Source organism: Chrysemys picta, chromosome 7 (assembly GCF_011386835.1).
Source record: "Chrysemys picta bellii isolate R12L10 chromosome 7, ASM1138683v2, whole genome shotgun sequence".
Lineage (NCBI taxonomy): Eukaryota > Metazoa > Chordata > Testudines > Emydidae > Chrysemys > Chrysemys picta.
Genome location: NC_088797.1, coordinates 92,569,420 through 92,593,830, shown reverse-complemented (window position 1 = coordinate 92,593,830; position 24,411 = coordinate 92,569,420). Strand labels below are relative to the sequence as shown.

At 40.0% G+C, this 24,411-nt stretch overlaps 1 protein-coding gene across 7 annotated transcripts in view; it reads left to right on the top strand.

Moving 5' to 3' along the window:
- The window catches only part of PRKG1 (protein kinase cGMP-dependent 1), an 887,331-nt gene that overhangs the window by 694,104 nt on the left and 168,816 nt on the right, over nt 1-24,411 (top strand). For all 7 annotated transcript variants that reach the window (XM_005292477.5, XM_065552028.1, XM_065552030.1 and 4 more), the window contains 2 exons: nt 10,333-10,410; nt 14,871-14,965. In XM_005292477.5, the coding sequence (XP_005292534.2) occupies nt 10,333-10,410; nt 14,871-14,965 (173 nt within the window). The remainder of the gene's footprint in view (nt 1-10,332; nt 10,411-14,870; nt 14,966-24,411) is intronic.

The following is a 24,411-nucleotide window of genomic DNA, read 5'->3' as shown; positions in this document are numbered from 1 at the left end:
ACAGTCAATATATTTGTCATATTTTTTATTACAATATTAACGAAAACAGGGGAATGAAATCGAAAAAAACTGTTAACTATTAACATTTATTTATATTTATCGAATCATCTGTGTTAATTGGTAAATAAGGCGTGTGTTAATAAGGAACAATTATTTAAATAAGGGCAAACTAAATTAAAACTATAACTGATTTTTAATTGCATATTGATTATTTTTAAATTAATTATTTCTTGATAAATTTAGTTTGATATTTGACCATTTAATATCAAATACATATATCTAACGCTGAGCAAAGAACAAAACCCAGTTTATTAGTTTCATTAGTATTTTAGTTTGGTTGTCTTTTGCCGTCTTACGCAAAAACCACTGTATACCTGATGTCGTGGGCGATATTCTAATAACACATCTTTCTTTACTATATTGTAAGACGTAGGTAGAAATATAGATACATAAAAGAACGCAAATTTGTCACTGCATCTTTCTGTTTGTTCGCTTAAGGAAGGTAGATTTCTAGGGGGGCGCTGAGTAATTTTTTTCTGAAAAGGGGGGCGCTGAGTAATTTTTTTCTGAAAAGGGGGCGGTAGGCCAAATAAGTTTGGGAACCTCTGTGTTAGAATATGGGATTAATTAGCTGGCTGGGGGTTTCTCTAGCTCTAGGACACCTGTTCCTGCCTCTCATACCAATATAGGAAATGTGTTGTAGGTGGAAGCAGGCATAGCTGGACAGCACCATAACTCTGGCCATTGTGGGTCAGTGGAATGGTCTCTAGGGATTCAAGACACCCCTCTCCTGATACACACACCTCATGTTTCAGCCAGGAGAGATGGTTGGCTGCACAGACAATCTGGGGCAAGCTCTTTCCATCAAGGAGCTTTGGGAGGCATTTTGCAGATTGCCTCCCAGTGTTCCCTTTGGTACGTTGTGACTCATCACAACCCCCAACATATGGCTGCATGATACAACCTAGCCCTCAGTTTTGCAGACATATACATTGTTGACAGCATTAAGAAATGTAGTGCAGCTGCACAAACCAACTTTCCGAGATATAGAACTGTCATTTTCTTTAAGTGATTTCTCATCCATTGTCTTTTTCTTAAAAAGCAAAAGACACTTTTTAAATTTTGCAAGTAAAGTGTTACTGCTAAATATCATTAGATTAACATCTTTTTCTATAAACAGAAAACACCCACTAACATTTTATTACTCTAAAAATCTTGAGCTTTATTTTTAATTAAAATATTTGCTTCCAGTCCAAGATCTTGCATAACAAATTGCAGACTGGACTAAATTATTTATATCAGTGTTTTATAATTAAACCATAAGTTTCATAGCAGAAATTCAGACACACTCTTAACTATACTAACAATACTGACTGAATTCCACTATATTGAGGATGATATGTAAAGCCGCCTTCTTGATTCTGCCTAACACATAGATGAAACCTGTGTTCAAAGATAGTGGCAGAGGATGACATCTTGTGGCAAAGGTGCTGAAAGCAAAAAGTTGCTCAGACTGGCTATAGTTCCCACATACTGAATTCTGTTCATTCTGTCTACTACTTGCCTACTATGAGGAGATAACTGGGTCTGTGGATGAGGGGAAAGCAGTGGACGTGTTATTCCTTGACTTTAGCAAAGCTTTTGATATGGTCTCCCACAGTATTCTTGCTGGCAAGTTAAAGAAGTATGGGCTGGATGAATGAAATATAAGGTGGATAGAAACCTGGCTAGATCATCGGGCTCAACGGGTAGTGATCAGTGGCTCCATGTCTAGTTGGCAGCCGGTATCAAGTGGAGTGCCCCAAGGGTTGGTCCTGGGGCTGGTTTTGTTCAATATCTTCATTAATGATCTGGGGGATGGCGTGGACTGCACCCTCAGCAAGTTTGCAGATGACACTAAACTGGGAGGAGAGGTAGATACGCTGGAGGGTAGGGATAGGATACAGAGGGACATAGACAAATTTGAGGATTGGGCCAAAAGAAATCTGATGAGGTTCAACAAGGACAAGTGCAGAGTCCTGCACTTAGGACGGAAGAATCCCATGTACTGCTACAGACTAGGGACCGAATGACTCGGCAGCAGTTCTGCAGAAAAGGACCTAGGGGTAACAGTGGATGAGAAGCTGGATATGAGTCAACAGTGTGCTCTTGTTGCCAAGAAGGCTAACAGCATTTTGGGCTGTATAAGTAGGAGCATTGCCAGCAGATCGAGGGATGTGATTATTCCCCTCTATTCAACATTGGTGAGGTCTCATCTGGTGTACTGTGTCCAGTTTTGGGCCTCACACTACAAGAAGGATGTGGAAAAAATTGAAAGAGTCCAGCGGAGGGCAACAAAAATGATTAGGGGGTTGGAGCACATGACTTATGGGGAGAGGCTGAGGGAACTGGGATTGTATAGTCTGCAGAAGAGAAGAACGTGAGGGGGGGGAGCGAGATTTGATAGCTGCTTTCAACTACCTGAAAGGGAGTTCCAAAGAGGATGGATCTAGATTGTTCTCAGTGGTATCAGATGACAGAACAAGGAGCAATGGTCTCAAGTTGCAGTGCAGGAAGTCTAGGTTGGATATTAGGAAAAACTTTTTCACCAGGAGGGTGGTGAAGCACTGGAATGAGTTACCTAGGGAGGTGGTGGAATCTCCTTCCTTAGAGGTTTTTAAGGTCAGGCTTGACAGAGCTCTGGCTGGGATGATTTAGTTGGGAATTGGTCCTGCTTTGAGCAGGGGGTTGGACTAGATGACCTCCTGAAGTCCCTTCCCACGCTGATATTCTATGATTCTACTGTTAAGTTGTTATAATATCCTCTGAAACCAAGAATCTCTTTTACCAGAGGAAGACATTTTACATTTTTTTAATAAGATAATGGTAAAAAGGCTAAATAAACATCTGACATTAGATAGAGCTTACTGGTCTTTGGGGATGTTTCCTAGCATGCTGTGTAGTTATTTCTAACAAGCCAATTAAATTTGCAAAAATGTTCATTTACTTAAAATGAAGGTATTGTGTCATCACCCATTAAGATTTAAGCAGAAAAGTCTTGTGCTCATGCCAATGTAAAATGTTTCCAAGAGTTTCCATATATTGATAAAAAATGATGAAAGTGAGCTTTTGAACACTGATCTTGAAAACACTTATATAAAGCAGTAGCTACAGTTATCTAATAGTGTTTGCAGGATCAGGACCATGAGGTTTATGTGGATAATAGTTGACTGAGGCAAATAGTAAGAATTAAAGTACTAACTAATTTACCTAATATGGAATTTGAAAGGAAGAGAGAGATGGAGATAGAGCCTCCAATTCTCAAATGGTGTAAATTGATGGAGCTATGATGACTTACTACAGTTGAGAAACTGGTCAAGAGACTTTAAAACAGCTAATGACTGGATTGGATTAACATGCTCATTCTACTTTTCTTCCTAAGAGGCCTGATTCAAAGCCTACTAAAATCAACTGAAAAATCTTCCAATTGACTTCAATGGGCTTTGGAAAGGTCCCTAATGAATGGGAATCTGAGCTTTTTGTAATATATTCATAATATTTATTATATTCAGATGATATTTTTGTTCATTTGCCTCATAAAAATATGCTTTGAATATGGAACTTTTCTAAAGAATGTTCAATCATTGAGAAAAGTTATTAATGTATTATTTTTCTTTCTGATCTGTTTCTTTTTGTAAATGTAATACTCTAATTTACTCAGTCATTTTTAGGTTTGAGACTCATTGAAAAATGTTCAGGGACCTTGAAAGTCAAAGCTGAGTGTTCATAGCTTCTCTCTCTCCCTCTTGTGAATATTAAAAATATTAGTTATGTGCTTACAAATATCACAGCTTCAGGGTCAACTGCACCTTTGACGCTCCCCCTCAAGCCCCACCCCCCACAGTTTTCCTCTGGGACACCCTCTTAAGATTTCTGGCTGCCACCCGTCAGTTCTCTTGGGCAGAGATTTATGTTTCTCATCCTCCAGATCAAGAGTTTAGGCTTGCAGTCCCGCTGCACCTCACTTGGTTTCCTCAGCCGGTCTGACAGGGGTCCAGCACCTGTGATTAACCTCTCTCCAGGGACTATAACAACATACACCAGTTCCCCACTAGCCTTCACAAAGTAAACTGCATTAATTCTTAAGATAAAAGCATTACAGAGAAAACATTTATAAAAAATGAAATAACTTATACACATGTTAAAAGCTTGCCAGAGTTCACCTCAACAACCCCCCCCCCACACCCCCGTGTACAGTTTGTAAATATTTTTCAAAACACAGAGAAAGCCAGCAAGGCACGTTTAAAACTGTTCCTGATGGAAAAGCCCATGAGAGGAGCATTTCTTAAGGGAAGAAACTCCAGTTCCTTCTTCAAAACTTCACTTATTTCAGAGGCTTCAGACAAGGATTCTTGGTGTTGAAGGAACTTGGCAGTTGAGGTTGCTCTACCCTTTATATCCTTGGGAGAGGTACTGTGAGAGTATGTAATGGCCTCAATGGACACTGCTGATTAAAAGACTCTGATCTCCTGTGCTTGGGATGCAGGAGCTCAAAGAGCAGGGTCTACATGTGCACAACATCTTTAAGAGCCACAATTACTTTAATATAACCCTTCTACTGTCCACTGGAATAATCACACTTCTGCTTTAACTTCTTCTGTGTTGGGCTAAATTACCACTTGTGTACTGCCGGCCCCAGGTATTCCACTGAACCATCAAACCAATTACTGTGGCAAAACACACTAAGTTATGGAGCAGTGTTAATTTATTCTATCTCCATGAGATAACCTTCATCTCCATTGTCCCATGCTTACAAAAACACACACTTGTGGTTCTTGGTATGTAAAATTAGTCCATTATTATTTTCAGCAATGACTAATTTCAACTTTTTGCTGTTTTATTCAGATGACTTGTCTCCATGGGCCTCAACCATCACATGATTGTCTAGGTTGCCCAGCTAGGGAAGGGGAAGCTTGTAGCTAACTTCAGTGGCTCATCTCCCCAGCTATCTGGGCCTTGGTCATAGGTGCTGACTCCATGGGTGCTCCGGAGCTGGAGCACCCACGGGGAAAAAATAGTGAGGTCTCTGCACCCACCAGCAGCCAAGCTCCCCTCAACCTCACCCCACCTTACCTCCTCCCCCCTCACCCCCAAGCGCGCTGCATCCCTGCTCCTCGGCCTACCTCCCAGCACTTCCCGCCGCCAAACAGCTGTTTGGTGGTGCTTAGGATTTTCCAGGAGGGAAGGGGAATGAGCAGGGATGCAGCGCGCTCAGGGGAGGAGGCAGACAAGAGGTGGGGTGGGGACTTGGGGGAAGGGGGTCGAATGGGGGCAGGGCGAGGGCGGTGCAGGGCCGGGGTCAAGGGCGGGAGTGGGGTCGAGCACCCACCGGGAACAGTGGAAGTCGGCACCTATGGCCTTGGCTGCTGTACTGTTCTCCAGAGATCCTACCTTAACAGCCTACATTCCTAATTTCTCCTGCTCCCTGGCTAAACTGGACTCCAGTGCTGACTCCCTCCTACCTAGCTCCCAGAAGTAGTGCATCAAGTGTAATCCAATTAACTTTCTCTGTGTGGAAAGAAGGGATATCATCTGCCTCCAGAGCACTATGGCCTCTTTCCCTAGACTCTCTATAGAGCACTCTGTGACACTGGATTCCTTAGAGTTAGGAATCGACAGGCACATACAAAGCTGGAGGTGGAGAGCGAGTGTTCACACATTGAGTGGGAGAAGTGTTGAGTGAATGCATATGCTCTCTATAGTTTGGCCTCATAGAAATAATGTGGGAAAATACATAAATCCTGGCCTTGATCCTCCAAACTCTTAGTCATACAAGATCTCACAAGTAGTTCCATTTGTCACTGGGACTTCTTCAGGATTAAAGATTATTTGCATGACTAAGGGTTTGCAGAAATTGGCCCATGTTAAAAACAGTTTTTATGTATTTACTTCCTATGTCCTGCTTTAATAACATTTTTAAATTCATTTTCTGATCAATGTCTTGATCAGGGAGTCTTCTCCCTCCTAGGAGATATACCTTAATCTCCTTAGTAACACTCAGATTTCATAAAAATATACACAAGAGGGGAAATTAGCTCTCTTCACCACCTTGGGTGTGCCCTCTGAAAAATACAATTGTTGATATACTGATACTGTGTGATCCAGTTTTCTTGTCTACGTGCAGAGTACTCTTTCTGAAGTAAGGCAGGGTCTGGAAGTCAAAAACTTTGGAGTTCTAATCCTGACTGGTGGCGATTCTCTTTGTGGTCTTGGACAATCAGATAACCATTATACTTCAATTTTCAAACCATAAAATGTTGATATTAATACTTATTTACATACCTCATACTTGTGTTTTGGAGATTGTTTACTTAATGCGTGTAATGGGCTTTGAAGATAAGAAAGAATTCTATAAATGCTGAATGTTTGTTTATTTTTAAAGGCCCCCTTTCCAAACAGACTGTCTCTAAAAATTTTACTAGAGAAAACTCCTTAAAAATTAGGTCCTTTAGTGCAAGTGTAGACAAATAACAATCCTAGCAGAAATGTCAGTTGGCTACATCTCTTACCTGCTTAGCTGATCACTAGGACATGACATTAAACCTCATTAAACCTGCTTGTTCTCCTTCCTCTTTTTTATTTCAGTTTTAATTCAGACTTCATTGCTTCTACATGTGTTATCATTAAAACTTTCAGAACTTTATTTTCATACTTTTTCATTCAAAATATTATTTCTATACTGTCTGTGGGTTGGTTTACTGTAGACGAAACTGAAACGCAAATGGTAATGATAATACATATGAACCAGCTATAAAAAGTGTTTTGTTGGTTAGTTCATGTTGAATAATACTCCCATATACATGTGAGAAAATATTACCATCTTTAACTTGCCTCACAAATAAAAAAGGCTAGAAAGATCATTATTTGTTCTATTCTTTATATAGCATTATAAGGGAGCTGGCACTTCGCAGAGATTCTTGCACCAAGGAGCATATAGTCTAAATAAATGGAAACAGTAAAATTAAAAAGATGAAGCATGAGAATGAGCAGAGTTGATTATTGATAGAAAGTGGGAAATTCTGAGAAAGAGTTAGCGGATTCTTGTATAGTAGAGTGTGAAAAAGACATGGAGTCAAGAGTGAGAGAAGACAAAAGAAATTATAGGGAGAGCATAGGTCTGGAGTGAGCTTGCAGATAGAAACATGGGATGAGATTAAGCAGCATGAATGCTATGTAGAAGCATAAGGTTGTAAACAACAAGATTGAAACTGATGTGGAAAGATATAGGAGGCCAGTGAATGATGGAATTCAGTGAGGAGTCAATGATCAGGATGCAGAGAGCAAGAGCTAGAGTGGCCTAGAGACTGAAATGCTTCGAAGGTTGCAAAGAAAGATGATATAATAAAGAAGGCAAGAGACAGTTATGTTTCAGCAGATGGGAGAGAAAGAAAGGGAGATTTAGAGAGCCTGAAGAGACAGGATTTGGTGAAAGCCTGAATGTGGGGGTAATTAATAGGGGGGAGTCAAATATGACATCTAGCTTTGTGAGTCTTGATAATGGGGAGGTTGATGCAGAAGCAGTGTGTCCTGGTGAATAGAGTGAATAGAGGAGTAGGACTCAGAAGTTCTGGGTTCTATGTCCAGCTCTGCCACTGGCCTGCTGGGTGACCTTGGATAATTCACTTCACTGCTCTGTGCCTTGGTTTCACACATCTGTAAAATGAGAGTAATGATACTGACCTCTTTTGTAGAGCATTTTGAAATCTATGGATGAAAACACTATGTAACAGCTAGGCATCATTATTATTATTAATAATAATATATTATTATTTATTTTGTTTATTAAAAAGGAGTGAAACAAAAGAGCTTATGAGGAAAGTTTAAGTTTAGCTTTTGTCACATTGAGTTTAAGGTGTTTGTCAGACTTCTATGATACACTCAGAATGGCAAGAAGAGATTGGACAGATGACAGAAAGCATAAAAACAGTGAGATTTGTTGACAATAAGGAGATAAGAGAGGGAGCATAGGAGTTTGAAGGTATATGATCAATAGACAGCTGAAGGATTAAAGGCAGATAGGAGGATCACAATAAATAGGAAACATTAGGATTAAATGCAATTGTTCAGTACCCTCTGTGCTACTAGAATGTCACCTGAGCATTGCTCAGCAGAGAGATATTTCTTTGAGTAAAACACTTTTTTTAGAAAAAATCAATCTGCTTACATGTTTAGCTGTCCTGTGATTGTTCATCCCAATCACCTTTCACCACCACCTTTCAAAGGCTGAGGAAAGGTCACATCTCTCTTGGTGCTTTTGTTTAAGTCTTTCTGTTAATAGATTTAACAGGGATCCAGTGCACCAGTTGCATTGTGAAGATTAGCTTCCCAACCAGATGTTCTGGAAACTTTCTGCCCAACATTTTCAGTGACTAGTGATATTCCTCAATTTTTTGTTGCCTGCCTTGAGGAACCATGAAGGGGTTAGATTTTCAGAGAATAGTGCTCAGCACTTACTAAAATTGGCCCTTCAAGGGTTTCAGGTTGTTCATGCAAAACTTTATGAACTCAAAATCTCCATTTCAAGTCATTCCTGTGTCAGGGACCGAGAGTGCCTGAGTTTGTTCTTGCAGAGTTTCATGGATTCCACTAGAACATTGTTGCTCTTCCAACTTTGCCATATGGGGGAGCAAGAAGGGAGTTCAGCTCCCAAATCCAGAGGCTCACAAGAGACTCATCAGAAGCCAGGGCCTTCTGAACAGCATCCAGAGTCATGGTTCCATGGACTTTCCCTTCCTGAAGAGTCATGAGAATTATTCAGCATTGGTAACTCAGCATAAAGTAATGTCCCTTTGATTATATTTATTCTTTAGATTATAACGGATGTTTAGAAACAGGAGTTACCTTCTGATACTAAAATTTTCAGTTTTCTCTAGCATTTTTGTCATGATCAATCAATGCAAACATTGTACAAACCTCTGCAGACTCAAATTAATTGCTTTTTAGGAATAAAATATTTTCATCAATTGAGTTATGGTTTAATTAGACACAAATACTTGCCTCTACTACCACAGAGCTATTTTACTTTATATTTACTAGCTCCTAAATCAAGTGCTTCTACAACAAAGATTTTTTTCTCAGCTATATTCAGTATTTTACATGAATCCTAAAATATCCCTTTTCATGGTAGAGTGTTGTTACCGGAGTTCCAGGGAGACCAAAAGACTGAGGGTGAAAATGATAGATCAACAAACTGATTTGGAAAAAATAAGGATAGTTCCAAACATCAGCCAATTCTGAAGGTTGAGATTACTTCAAATAAATTCCTTCATCTTGAGTCAAGGTCTTTTTCGCCTAAACTTCTGCTGATATACTACTTTGAGAACACAGCAGATCTGGCAGTCTTTGCTGGGACTTGCTGCAGTCTTCAAATAACACATTCACTAGACCTTACTTGTTTCAAAGGTTCATATTGCAATCTGGGGGAGTACAAGAGGTCTGAATACAGCAGTCAGTACTGCATTCACCACAAAAGCCTGATAAGGCCACCACCATTTATTTAACCTGTTGGAAATCTAGGTCAAAATTTTAGGTGGGATACTGTAACTTGACAAACCTCTGCCTGTTATTGATCTGCAGTCAATTTGTGCTACTGTCACCCAACACCTCTGAAAATCATACCAGTTATTTAGAAGTCTAAATATGGATTTAGGGACTTAACTTGGAACATATTGGATTTTATTTATTGGTCTAAATTCTCCCCTGGTATTATTACATTGATTGGTATAATACAAGGAATTTCATCTAGCCCATGTTTTGACACTCACTCCGACTGGATAGGACAGAATATTAGCAGTGATTTTTTTCTATAAACCAGGGTCAACAAATCCAGACTAATAAATAATAAAACTGATTTTAAGTAAAAATAACTGCGAAATAAAGCTATTGATAACAAGAGTATAAAATAAGATGAGCACCACAAACACAAATAAAAATATTTGGAAAAGGACCACTGTTACAAGCAGTTTATTACCATAGTTTCAGTTTGTACTGGATACTCTGCTGAAAAAGTCCAGTGTCTTGTTCAATTAGGATACATGGATCGAGGACCTAAGGATAAGGCATCCAGACAAAAGCTGGCACTAACAAAATAATAAGAAAAATGGGCAAGACAAAATGATTCCTTTTTCACTGTTATATTTCTTGACAAAGGGTAATTCTTAACTCATGACAGATGTCAGGGTTGGATAAAACTCATTCAGGCTTACTGCCTCCCTAAGAGTTATCTTGTGAAACTGCTGGACAGCAAACTGAGTGACAGTCTGATTTCTTTTGTTCTTGTTAATTTTTCCACAGACACACTATGAAAATGGAGAGTACATTATCAGGCAAGGGGCTCGAGGGGACACTTTCTTTATAATCAGCAAAGGAAAGGTAAGTTGTTGTCACCCCTTTCAAAGCAAATGTCATGTACAATGATGGTGTAACTCTGGGAATGCAGTGTAAATCAATCCTTTTCTTGCAGGGCCCCAAAGGTTAAACATTTAGTCGGTGTGAAGTTGGGCTACATTTGATCCAGAAATACATATTTTATCCCTTGCTCTAAATATAATTATTATTTATTATTTGTTTTGCTATAGCACCTATATGTATACACCATAGATAGACAGAACCAATAAAAACTGACTGAACACTTATTTTTTTGTTAAGATTTAAATCATTGGGACCCACAGAACTGCTAGCTGTCTTTTTGAACTAAAATAAAATATATTGTACCATATTTCTATTGAGCATTTACTAAATGTGGTGCCTGCTTTGATGCCTTAGCCTCTACTCAGCAAGCTACAAGGGGGGGGAAATGCTTTAAACCTCTATCGGATGCATGCATCCGATGAAGTGGGGTTTAGCCCACAAAAGCTTATCCTCAAATAAATTTGTTAGTCTCTAAGGTGCCACAAGTACTCCTTGTACTTTTTGCTGATACAGACTAACATGGCTACCACTCTGAAACCTTAAACCTCTTTGTTTTCCTTCACAATCTTAATAGCTTTAGACAGTCCTTTTTTGCCAGTTGAAAATTCCATTTTATTTGGTGTTAAGCTAGGCAAACACATTGCTCCTTACCACAGCAGGATGCAGATGTTCAAGGGAATACACTGCAATTTCCCGCTGCAGAGACTACATACTGAAAAACAGATAAAACTAAACAATAGAGGACAGATCAATTGGTTGGGTCAATCCAACCTTCTATTTACAGTTCTTTTATTTGCGAAAAGCCACAGGTTAATACAGGCAATTTATTATGAAAGGCAACAAAAAAGCCCAGATATTGGGGAAGGAAAGAGAGTTGTTTAGTTAGTTCTGACGTGACTGCCACACATGCAGGGATGTCTTCTGAGAGAGCGTGTGACATTGCCAGCTCACAAGTACTGAAGCTAGTACTCTGTCTTGCTCACTCTGTCTCTGTAACCAATATTTATCAAACAGCTGAAGTCAAATGTTCCCTAGAAGGAAAAAAAGCTGTGCGTATTTTTTATGTGAATAAGTCAATCATTGGCAGGTTTTCTAAATGTAGTATATTATGGGGTATGCATTTATTATGAGGCCTCAGAAAGTTCCTTCATGTTATCCCCCACCTCCTTCTCCTATACCCCCCCCCCCCACCGCCCACTCACCCCCCTCCACCATATCTCTCATGATACCCTCAAGTTTTTCCAGTTTCTTCTGATCGGGAGTAACTGATCCCATCATAATCTTTTCCTTACCTCTGTGAAGAAGGAAAACCATGACACAAATGATCCCCATATGAACATTCCTCTCCAGACACAGTGGCCTAATCTGTATCATCCTGTACTCGAAACAGGCTGCACCCCATCCTCTGTACTCGGAAGAGTTCTTAGGTCCCTGATTGACAGATTTACCAGTCAGTGTGCAAAACAGACTGATATTTCTGTGCAGCCAATTCTCATGGTCTGCCACTAACAGCAACGCCAGAATGTTATGGTGGTACAGTGATATCTACATGGGGTCTAAATGTTTGTTTGGCAGATTCCCTTTTCCCTTTATTGCTTATTCCCATGTTGACTGTTTGGCAGTCAAGGCAGTTGAAATAAAATAATGCTTGTTGAAATTTGCCTCAGGTCCTTGACCAGAGACTTGAGATGGAGGCTGTTACAGGAATTCCCACTGTGCCCTTTTAAGCTAGAAGTGTGCACATCCACCCCACTACTACAGATTTCCAGGGAGGACTGTGGTGAAAGGTGATGGATGGCAGAAACTGGAGATCAGTAAATTTAACAAATAAATGCCTTTGGCAAGTATATGAAATTTCTGCTGTACATGGGAACAGTGCCATGACAACAAAACAGCACGGGCCTGAGTTCCCAGAACTCGGTGCCAGAACCCTGGCACTAAACCAGTTAAATACGATGGATTGTAGTATATGGCCGTGCCTTTCACAAACGTGGCCACGCAACATCCCAAACTAAACCCTGGGTCAGACAGTTAAATAAATCAAACAAGGATCTGACTGCAGCCCACGTGGCTGGGCTTGTACATGCTGCATTTAATTAATTGGTTTGACTATTATCAGAGAACTATTAGTTGTAAAGCTGTTTCCAATTTCTGGTATTCATATAGCTCAGTGTGTCCAGCAGTGATATCTTGGGCAAAACCTGGCAGAACTGAACAAGAAAGGTCCTAAAAATTCCTTACTCCTGCCTGCCTAGCTCCTCTCACAAATTACTCCTTTGGTCTCCCAGGGTATATCTACACTGCAATTAGAAACCTGCTAGCTGACTCTGGTTCGCAGGGCTTGGGCTAAGGGGCTGTTTAATTTCAGTGTAGATGTCCAGGCTCAGGCTGGAGCCCCGCCGCTAGGATCCTGCAAGGTGAATAAATTGTTTACTATCAGTAGTTTGCACTTTTCTGCTCACCACATGCTGATAGTCTGGCACTGTTCAGTGCTCAGTCAGTAGAGTGAGATTGTGTGCCATGCTGTGCTGTAGCATGCCATTTTTCCTGTAAAAATCAATGTCACAAATTTAACAGATGCATTATTGGTGCCATGTTATCTGGTGATTAATGTGTATCATCACTTTAAACTGTGTGGCAGCCCTGTAATCCCTTGGCATTTCTTTTCTAGGCCACACAGAGGATCACAGAGAAACAGATTAAAACGTATTGAGACTTTTTTTACTTACTCAGTTTTTTTTCCATCCGCTACAAACAGTTTTATCCAGTCTGTTACACTTTCCCTATCCTCATCTGATCTTTGATGACTCACTGCAAAAGTTTATTGTAGGCTGCTCATTAATGACTCAAAACCACTATGTTGAGCATCCATAACAAGAGACAGTAGAAGGTAGAGGAAATATTTTTTTTTAGGTTTTCACAACAAAATTAAACTAGAAGCTTTCCATATCCCACAAGTCAGAACTAAATTAAACTGTTTGAAATCCCCAAATGCTTTGTGAATTTGCATATGTAAAACCTGAGATTTTCACACAATGCAAGTGGGATTTGCAAATTTGATCTAAGGGTGAAATGTTGCCATTTTCCTCTGCCCGCTAAATTTATTGCACTGGATGTTGCACTTAGACCAGCATCCTCTCAATTTGCCCATTTTAAAACATTCAGAGTTGAACCTAGTTAAGTCTAGGTTCAAAGAAAAGAATTGCCTCTCATATGAGGGTCATATACATCCTAGATCTACCTATCACCTTTTCAAGGGGCTTCTGAATTTTTGGTGGACTAATGGAGTGCTCTGTATCATCGTTAATACTAGTGGCATATCCAGGAAGAATTCGCCTTGCAGTGGTTGCTAGGAGTTTACCAATTTGTCATGGAGAGACAACAAGCTACAAGGAAACAGGGTTTCTTACTACCTTAATGCAAAGTAGAATGGTCTTCAGAAGAGCAATTAGAAGATGTTAGAAGAAAAAAATTAAAAGAATTAGGTCCTCTAGTGCTGGAACTCCATCTCCAATGGATGTGAATACTTCCAACCATTGTGTATTGCCCATATTTTTTTTTAAATCTGTGCCTACAGCAGGCTCACACCATGCATCATATTTCAGAATGGGCTGGAAATCAACTTTTCATTTGCAAAACCTCCTTCTTTTTTACACAGCAAAAAGAAAAAAATGTCAAGGCACAGCTGCAGACTGCCTTTTTTCATTCATTCAATAGGCAAAGGTGGTTAAAGGCTGTTAAGCCACATTTGCAGTTTTTAATTTTATTATATTGCTTTTTATTTTCATTTTTTAAATCAAACATACATGGAAGTTCTTTATTTCTGCTCCAGCTAGCATTTGGGGTCCATAACCATCTCCTTTCATTGCATTCAGTGATTGAAAGAAGGAGGGTCTTCATTCTGTAATATTCTCTCTTCATTTCAGCTTGTAGGCTTTTTTTCTGGCTAATGAATGTTGCAGAACAAAATAACCTAAACTCTGTAAAAAGAAGCCCGCATAGTAAGTCCATCTTGTAAGGAGATTTGACCTCCAGTTCTACAGTTGACTCCATACAAACAGACCCCTGCGCTCACACAGTCAGTTGCAGGATTGGGGCCTCAAACGCTGAAATAAATGAGAGGACATGATTCATATTAGTATTTTCAAGAATGATACATACCCCAATAAAAAGTAATTATACATTTCCATGAATGGCCTGAGAGGCTTGTATGGGGAACTGGCCATAGTAGTATGCTTGATTACACAGAGCTAAAATGGTGATTGGCAAGGCTCTAAGGAAGTTCAGGATACAGGAATTATCAAGTTAACCAGATAGGAACCAATCAGGGCATTAATTAAAAATGCCATAAGATGACTCATACATTCCCAAATTAGTAGACTTTATTAATAAAACATTGTTTTTTTTTTTCTTTTCCACAGGTAAATGTTACTCGTGAAGATACACCTAGCGAAGAGCCAGTCTTTCTCCGCACTTTAGGGAAAGGAGATTGGTTTGGAGAAAAAGCACTTCAGGGGTAAGTACTACAAATTATATAGCTGTTTAACTGTGATTCACTGCAGATAGGGATTCTGGAATAGATTATTGGGGTCTTGCAGCTAGAAGATAGAGCTGAAATCTAAGCAATCTTGCTCAGTCATTATCCTGGAGGCACTTGTAGCCAGTCTGTAGTGAACGTTGGTTGCATTGGAATTTGGCCTTAAATTGGTAATAAAATCCCAGTTTTGTACTTAAATGTCTGAATATAGACCTCAATTTGGGTCTCATAAGCTTTTCTTATTTTTAAAATGTCCCACGTTGTGATATATTTCATGTGTTGGATGAGCACATAACAGGTGGTTTCCTATAAAGTGGTGGTGTGCGGACTTGAGCAACCTAGACTGTTTTTAATGAAGTGTTTTGTTTGGGGGTTATAACTATGCTTGGAGGAAACTTAAAGATGTAAACAACAGTCCACCATACATGTTATACGTCTACCATATAATACTTAGGCCAGCCATGAGTGCAGGGGACTGGACTAGATGACCTCTTGAGGTCCCTTCCAGTCCTATGATTCTATGTTAAAATTAAATAAGAGTATAAAAGTGTAATACTCCGTTTCTTCAATGGTGTTCTAAAGGTACATAGGAAAGGCAATGTAGAGACTTTTTTTAGGTTTAGATGTACAGTATAACATGCAGGGATTTAGTTGCATGACTCCTATTAATGCTAGTGGGCACCATACAGCTATATCTCCTATTCTTAAAATGGGGGAGGAATAGCTCAGTGGTTTGAGCATTGGCCTGCTAAATCCAGGGTTGTGAGTTCAATCCTTGAAGGGGGCATTTGGCAATTTAGTTGAGGATTGGTTCTGCTTTGAGCAGGGGGTTGGACTAGATGACCTCCTGAGGTCCCTTCCAACCCTGATATTCTATAAGCTCTATGGAAACCTTTCTCATACTGTAATTTCCACATTCAGTCATTCACAAACCAGTCTTCCTCAAAAGAGCCAAATTTTGTGGCACTTCTGACATCTAGAGAGAACTGGCCAACATTATTACCCATCTCAAGTGTACAAAACTCATGAGTCAGAGGCAGGCCCACCAAAATCACAAGATCAGCTTAAAAACTATGAGCTTTTTTAAATAATAAATTTGAGGTTATTTTAATTTGCCTTCTGAGTTTCTAACCTTTATGGTATACTTGAGCAATATATCCAAGCTTTTCTCTGTAGCCATGAGAGCTAGAATTCATTTTTTTTACTAAAAACTGAAATTCTCAGAAAATCACATGACTCCAGGAGCTTGGATTTCAAGAAAAACACCAAATATCATAAGTCTTGCAATAAAATTTTGAGAGTTGGCAACATTGGGCCAAATAAGTCTGGAAACAAACAGGTCTGAGAAATAGGAGGCTCGTTATGCACCTCCTCAAACAACTTCTAAAAATATGACTACCCCAGAGTTTAGGTTCTTATTTTTCAATAATGCATTTAAAAACATATATTCAAATACAGTTGTGTTTGTTAGCTGCCTTAGACTAAAATGAATTAATTCACAATAGGTATTTAAACAATTTTTATATTTTAAAATATTCAATATAAAATGGCTTTGATCTTCTGAAGTTAACTTGAAATCTTGCTATAATTGGTATTGTATTTTCAGTTTATAGAGGTAGGATAATACCCAGATGCTTTTTGAAGGAAAGTGTAAATATCTGAGATACTGCAGGCCCAGTTTACTAGTAAATTCAATAATGCTGTAGCTAGACTTAAATTTGATAGTTTGGAAGTATATCTGCAGCTAGATAAATAACTGACAAATATTTATATATATGAATTCCAAAGCTTTCTTTGGAATTTTTAGTCATGTGACCACCCATTGATTTCAATTGGAATTGTTCAACAATAACTCCATCCAATGCTGTGAAAATTTACCCCAAACTGATAATGTGTCAAAAATAAAAACTAAGGTTCATGTGTAATTTCATTCGCATTTTATCCAGTTACAACTAATAGCAATAGGGAACATTTTACTGTGTCAGCAATACTGAATAGTTGCAGTCTTCATTACGCATACTGCTGCAGAGAAGGAATTTGGATAACAAGTATTTTGTATGACACACTGGAAATACTTATGCTGACATACAAGTCCTGTGATGACATGCATTATCCTATTTTTCTAGCCAATACATGATACACTTTATTTCACACTATCCCATTCACAATAACAGAAACAAAACAAGTCACAAAATTACCATAGCCATATTTTTTACAGTAATTAGTTAAACTTCCCAACACATTTGCCTTTCAGTTTCTTATCTAATTAAGTCTGAGTTGACAATATATACTGTAGGACTAGAAATAGTCACTGTAAATTAATTTTTGCTGTATTTCATAGGTAAATTAATTTTTGACATTTTTTTAATATTGATTATTTCTAGCAACAGGCAGGTGGCAGGACTCATCTACATAGTCCAGCAGGGAGCATGAAAATAATGTAATGCAATTTCGTGGCCAACATCTATTGCACTTAAACAGCTCTATAGTAGCTTATACATTCTGTTGTGCTCTTTCTGTACCATACCAATGGGAACTAACATCAGCAGCTGAATTCTAGCATTTTCCAAAAGTGTGAGATACAAGGGATTCTAATCTGTAGTGTAGATACACTAATACAGTGGTTTTCAACCTTTTGGGGCTCAGGACCCATTTGTAAATGTTTATGGCCTGTCACTACTCAGTAAATAGTCTTGGGGTGGAGGCCCTGGGGCAGAACTATGAGTAGGCATTTTAACTCCTGGGGCAAGGAAGCATATTTTGCCCCACCCCCGACCAGAGGTGACATGGGGGGAGGGGCACATGTGTCATGTATGCCCAATTTTTTAGTTGTGCCCCTCAACCCAGACAGCCTGGGTAGCCTGCTGAGGTGCATCAGACGGTGGAGGTGGTGCTCCCTTACCAAGCCCCCACTTCTGGCATCACCTGCCTGAGCCACCCATGCTTTTGTGCTGTGAGGCTGGCTGGGCTTGGCTCTCCACTCCAGGCATTGCAAACTCCAGGGTTGCAGCGCCGCTCAGGTTCACCCCTGCCTCCATCACTGGACCAAATTCGTATAAGTGGAGTTGTGACCTGACTCATGAGGTTGCAGTGCCACTCACTCAAATTTGGCCTATCCAGACTCCAAACCTGAGTGGCGCTGGGACCCCAGAGGTTGCAGGGAGTCAAGCCCAGCCAGACCTTTGGGACAGGAGCCACAAGAGCTGCCATGTGACCCTTGAAACAGTCTGGTGACCCAATTTTGGGACCCAACCCTCTGGTTGAGAACCTCTGCACTAGTGTACCCCTTTCAGAAATCCAGTGTCAATGTTTCTAGATTATGGTGTTCATTAAACCCATCTTCCTTGTTCCCCCTCTTTCCCTTCCTCCTGAAAGCTTCAAAATGTTATCTCACAGAAGCTCTCAGCTCTTATTGACTAAGGTTCCCAACAGTCACTTCCAGACTCTCATATGCCATGTGGCAATGTAACAGCCTGCCAAGTCATTAATAACCATTGATAATTGGTACAGAACCGTGGCAGTACATTTTTGTAATTCTCAGCAGATTGAACAAGTATCATTATTCCATAAGCTATGTGAGTACAGCGTAACAGCCTATTACAATTAACACCTGTGAATCAAAATATCCAGTTGTACACTTTCTTTTTGCTGCTCTGTCATTTCTGTAGATTAACTGAGACTCCTAAATTAGGGATTTTTAACCACCTTTGACATCATTAGCATATTTTTATGCTGCTCTTCTTTGGAGCTTGCCAAATAATACCCCTTAAAATATATAGCTTCATCCTTTAATTTTCTATGTATTTTTTTTAAAGGGGTTGGCAGTCAATGAGTTTCTGTATTGCCAACTTGCATTATTTTTAATGTAAGTCTCACAATATTTGAATGTTTCTATTATTTATCTATTTATTTGTATTACTGTAATGCCAAGGAGTCCTAGTCATGGACCAGGATCCTATTCTGCTAGGTGTTGTACAAAGACAGGAAAAAAAGGCAGAACCAAAAGACAGCATCTGCCTCAAGGAGCTAACAACTATAAGACCAGAGACAACAGATGGAGGTGTACAAGTAAACACTAACAATATTGCTCAACATGATAGGCAGTGGTCTCTGCACACCAACCAGACTAAACATTGTTAAGTTTTTTTGTAGACATCACAGTAAAGGAGAGTGTTAAGGAGGGATTTCAAGATAGTTGATGAGGTAACTTGGCAGATGTTTATGGGGAATGCCTCCCAACTGTGTTGGGCAGCATGGGAGAAAGCACAACATTGTTTGTTTGAAAATTTAACAAGTAGGCAGTGGAGACTGGCATCATGGGTTAAATGGAGGTGGACATAAAAACTTTGATAGTGAATTAGAGATGATAGATAGGGTGGGGATTGACTTTGAAAGGCCTTGAAAGTGAAACAAGCATCTAAAGTTTGATGTGATAGCACGCTGGAGCCCCAAATCCCCCCATAATAGAAGGAGCCCTGAGGCCCACCCCACGACTGGAAGAGCCCCAGCCTGCCTACCCCAGCCATGCCACAATCATTCCGGGATACAAAATATATCGGAAGGACAGAACAGGTCATGCAGGGGGTAGAGTGGCACTATATGTGAAAGAAAATGTAGAATCAAATGAAGTAAAAATCTTAAGTGAATCCACATGTTCCATAGAATCTCTATGGATAGTAATTTCATGCTCTAATAAGAATATAACATTAGGGATCTATTATCGACCACCTGACCAGGATAGTGATAGTGATGATGAAATGCTAAGGGAAATTAGAGAGGCTATCAAAATTAAGAACTCAATAATAGTGGGGGATTTCAATTATCCCCATATTGACTGGGAACATGTCACCTCAGGACAAAATGCAGAGACAAAATTTCTTGATACTTTAAATGACTGCTTCTTGGAGCAGCTGGTACGGGAACCCAGAAGGGGAGAAGCAATTCTCGATTTAGTCCTGAGTGGAGCGCAGGAACTGGTCCAAGAGGTAACTATAACAGGACCACTTGGAAATAGTGACCATAATATAATAACATTTAACATCCCTGTGGTGGGAAGAACATCTCAACAGCCCAAAACTGTTGCATTTAATTTAAAAAGGGGGAACTATGCAAAAATGAGGGGGTTAGTTAAACAGAAATTAAAAGGTACAGTGACTAAAGTGAAATCTCTGCAAGCTGCATGGACGCTTTTTAAAGACACCATAATAGAGGCCCAACTTAAATGTATACCCCAAATTAAGAAACACTGTAAAAGAACTAAAAAAGAGCCACCGTGGCTTAACAACCATGTAAAGGAAGCAGTGAGAGATAAAAAGGCATCTTTTAAAAAGTGGAAGTCAAATCCTAGTGAGGCAAATAGAAAGGAGCATAAACACTGCCAAATTAAGTGTAAAAACGTAATAAGAAAAGCCAAAGAGGAGTTTGAAGAACGGCTAACCAAAAACTCAAAAGGTAATAACAAAATGTTTTTTAAGTACATCAGAAGCAGGAAGTCTGCTAAACAACCAGTGGGGCCCCTGGATGATCGAGATACAAAAGGAGCGCTTCAAGACAATAAAGTAATTGCGGAGAAATTAAACAAATTCTTTGCTTCAGTTTCACAGTTGAGGATGTTAGGGAGATTCCCAAACCTGAGCTGGCTTTTGTAGGTGACAAATCTGAGGAACTGTCACAGATTGAAGTGTCACTAGAGGAGATTTTGGAATTAATTGATAAACTTAAAATTAACAGGTCACCGGGACCAGATGACATTCACCCAAGAGTTCTGAAAGAACTCAAATGTGAAGTTGTGGAACTATTAACTAGGGTTTGTAACCTGCCCTTTAAATCAGCTTCTGTACCCAATGACTGGAAGATAGCTAATGTAACACCAATATTTAGAAAGGGCTCTAGAGGTGATCCCAGCAATTACTGACCGGTAAGTCTAATGTCAGTACCGAGCAAATTAGTTGAAACAATAGTAAAGAATAAAATTGTCAGACACCTAGAAGAACATAAATTGTTGGGCAAAAGTCAACATGGTTTCTTAAAGGGAAATTGTGTCTTACTAATCTATTAGAGTTCTTTGAAGGGGTCAACAAACATGTGGACAAGGGGGATCCAGTGGGCATAGTGTACTTAGATTTCCAGAAAGCCTTTGACAAGGTCCCTCACCAAAGGCTCTTACATAAACTAAGTTGTCATGGGATAAAAGGGAAGGTCCTTTCATGGACTGAGAACTGGTTAAAAGACAGGGAACAAAGGGTAGGAATAAATGGTAAATTCTCAGAATGGAGAGGGGTAACTAGTGGAGTTCCCCAAGGGTCTGTCCTAGGACCAATCCTATTCAACTTATTCATAAATGATCTGGAGAAAGGGGTAAAAAGTGAGGTGGCAAAGTTTGCAGATGATACTAAAGTGCTCAAGATAGTTAGGACCAAAGCAGACTGTGAAGAACTTCAAAAAGATCTCACAAAACTAAGTGATTGGGCAACAAAATAGAAAATGAAATTTAATGTGGATAAATGTAAAGTAATGCACATTGGAAAAAATAACCCCAACTATACATACAATATGATGGGGGCTAATTTAGCTACAATGAATCAGGAAAAAGATCTTGGAGTCATCGTGGATAGTTCTCTGAAGACGTACACGCAGTGTGCAGAGGCGGTCAAAAAAGCAAACAAGATGTTAGGAATCATTAAAAAGGGGATAGAGAATAAGACGGAGAATATATTATTGCCCTTATATAAATCAATGGTACGCCCACCTCTTGGATGCTGCATACAGATGTCGTCTCCTCATCTCAAAAAAGATAGACTGGCACTAGAAAAGGTTCAGAGAAGGGCAACTAAAATGATTAGGGGTTTGGAACGGGTCCCATATGAGGAGATATTAAAGAGGCTAGCACTTTTCAGCTTGGAAAAGAGGAGACTAAGGAGAGATATGATAGAGGTATATAAAATCATGAGTGATGTGAAGAAAGTAGATAAGGAAAAGTTATTTACTTATTCCCATAATACAAGAACTAGGAGCCACCAAATGAAATTAATGGGCAGCAGGTTTAAAACAAATAAAAGGAAGTTCTTCTTCACACAGCGCAGAGTCAACTTGTGGAACTCCTTGCCTGAGGAGGTTGTGAAGGCTAGGACTATAACAAAGTTTAAAAGAGAACTGGATAAATTCATGGAGATTAAGTCCACTAATGGCTATTAGCCAGGATGGGTAAGGAATGGTGTCCCTAGCCTCTGTTTGTCAGAGGGTGGAGATGGATGGCAGGAGAGAGATCACTTGATCATTGCCTGTTAGGTTCACTCCCTCTGGGGCACCTGGCATTGTTCACTGTCGGTAGACAGGATACTGGGCTAACTGGACCTTGGTCTGACTCAGTACGGCCGTTCTTATGTTCCTCCCCCATCCGTGCCGGGCTGAGCCGCCACCCCTCCCCCCCCGCCACATCAGGCCGAGCTGCTGGGCCGGCCCCAGCCACGCCGCCCCCCTCACCGAGCTGCTGGCCAGGCCAAGCCCCCAGCCACACCAAGTGCCAGGCCAAGCCGCCCGCTACCCCGAGCACTGGGCCAGGCACAGCCACAGTGGGCTGGGCTGCTCCTGGCCAGCCCCAGCACAAGGAGCCACCTCACTCCCACACCAGACCCATCCACCCACTGTTGGCTCACCGTCTTCCCTCCTCACTCCCCCGCCCCCGAGGAGGAGGGACCGGGCAAGCAGCAGCAAGCAGGCAGACAGCAGTAGCAGCAGAAAGTGGCGACCTCGGGGAAGGAACAGGGGCAGGGCCACCACAGCCCTGGTGTCCGGCAGCGGGTCGGTGGCAGTTACACCAGGGAAGGCTCAGCCTTTGCTGACCTATTATACCTGACGTCCATGGGTGTGATATTGTCAAAGTAGCAGGGTAGGAAAATGATCTTTGCAGCAGCATTCTAAGTGGATATGAGTGGGGGGAAATTGCATTTGTCAAGGCCAGAGAGCAGGATGTTGCAGTAATTGAGACACAGGCTAATGAGTGCTTAAATGAGAGTTTTAGCAGTATAGATGGATAAGAAAGGCAATATCTCAGAGATTTTATGCAGAAAGAATTGGCGAGATTTAGCCTGGATGTCAGGACCTAGCGGGAGAGGCCCTAGTGAAAGTCAAAGTTTTTAATTCTCATTAATTGCTGATTTATGCCTTTAATTTCACAAAGCTTTGCCCTTCTCCAAAATGGCCACCAATTCCCATTTCTGCCAATGGAACTGAAGCAACAGTTTACCCTTGGAAGGCTGGATGCTATATCCGTTTAAACCTTTACAGGTGAAAGTGAGGCTGCCCCAGCAAACTGGTGAAGTTTGTGTTATGTAGGGCTTGCATTTAGGCCTCTCAAAGCAGGTTCTTATAGTAATTCATGTGCTCATGTTGAAATAGGGTGACCAGATGTCCCTATTTTATAGGAACAGTCCCGATATTTGGTTTTTTTTCTTCTACAGGTGCCTATTATCCTTCACCCCCGTCCCAATTTTTCACACTTGCTGTCTGGTCACCCTATGTTGAAACTATACCTTTTTGGATCTACATTTTTTTAAGTATGTTCTTTGTGTATTTGTGTGAAAAGTAACAGGCCAAATCCTAAAGTCAATGGCAAAATCCTACTGAGGTTTAAGAGCAGACACATTATCTCAAACTACTGCTTTCTAGCAAATACAGTTTATCACTGATGGGGAAAACTCACTTTCTGAAGTATCAGGGGGTAGCCATGTTAGTCTGTATCCACAAAAACAACAAGGAGTCCGATGGCACCTTAACGACTAATGGATTTATATGGGCATAAGCTTTCGTGGGTAAAAAACCTCACTTCTTCAGATGCACTTCTTCACTTTCTGAACCTTTCTGAAGACGTTCTAGAATACATTGGAACACCGTTAAATAAAGAATTAGAAACCTGATACTCAGAGGTGCTGAGCCACCTGCATATCCCATTGATTCATGAGGAGTTTTGGGTACTCAAGATTTCTCAAAATCAGGCCATACATACAAATCTTTAATTTTTGCTATCCAATAATCTGAGCATTGTATTAAAGAGTGTCCTTTGTGTTTCTTCATACTAGAAACACAGAATATGTATGTTATGGTAGTCATTAGTGTGATTGTGTGTTTTATTTATTTGTGATGCTATTTCTTATTAAAAAAAAAAAGATTATGACATTTTTCACTACAGTTGCTATTTCAGTATTAACTGTTATCCCCAATCTAAAGTAGTTGCATTTACTCTCAAATTCACAACAATAAGCAAATGTTTCTAGGAATAGGAAAATAATGCTGGTACTCTAAACCAAAAACACTACTCACCAAAATAGAAAAGAATTTTTATTTGAGACATAGGGCCGCAGCTGTTAGTATAAACTGGGAATAAAATGCAGCCATAAAACTACAGCTCCTATTCTTTGCTTATTAAA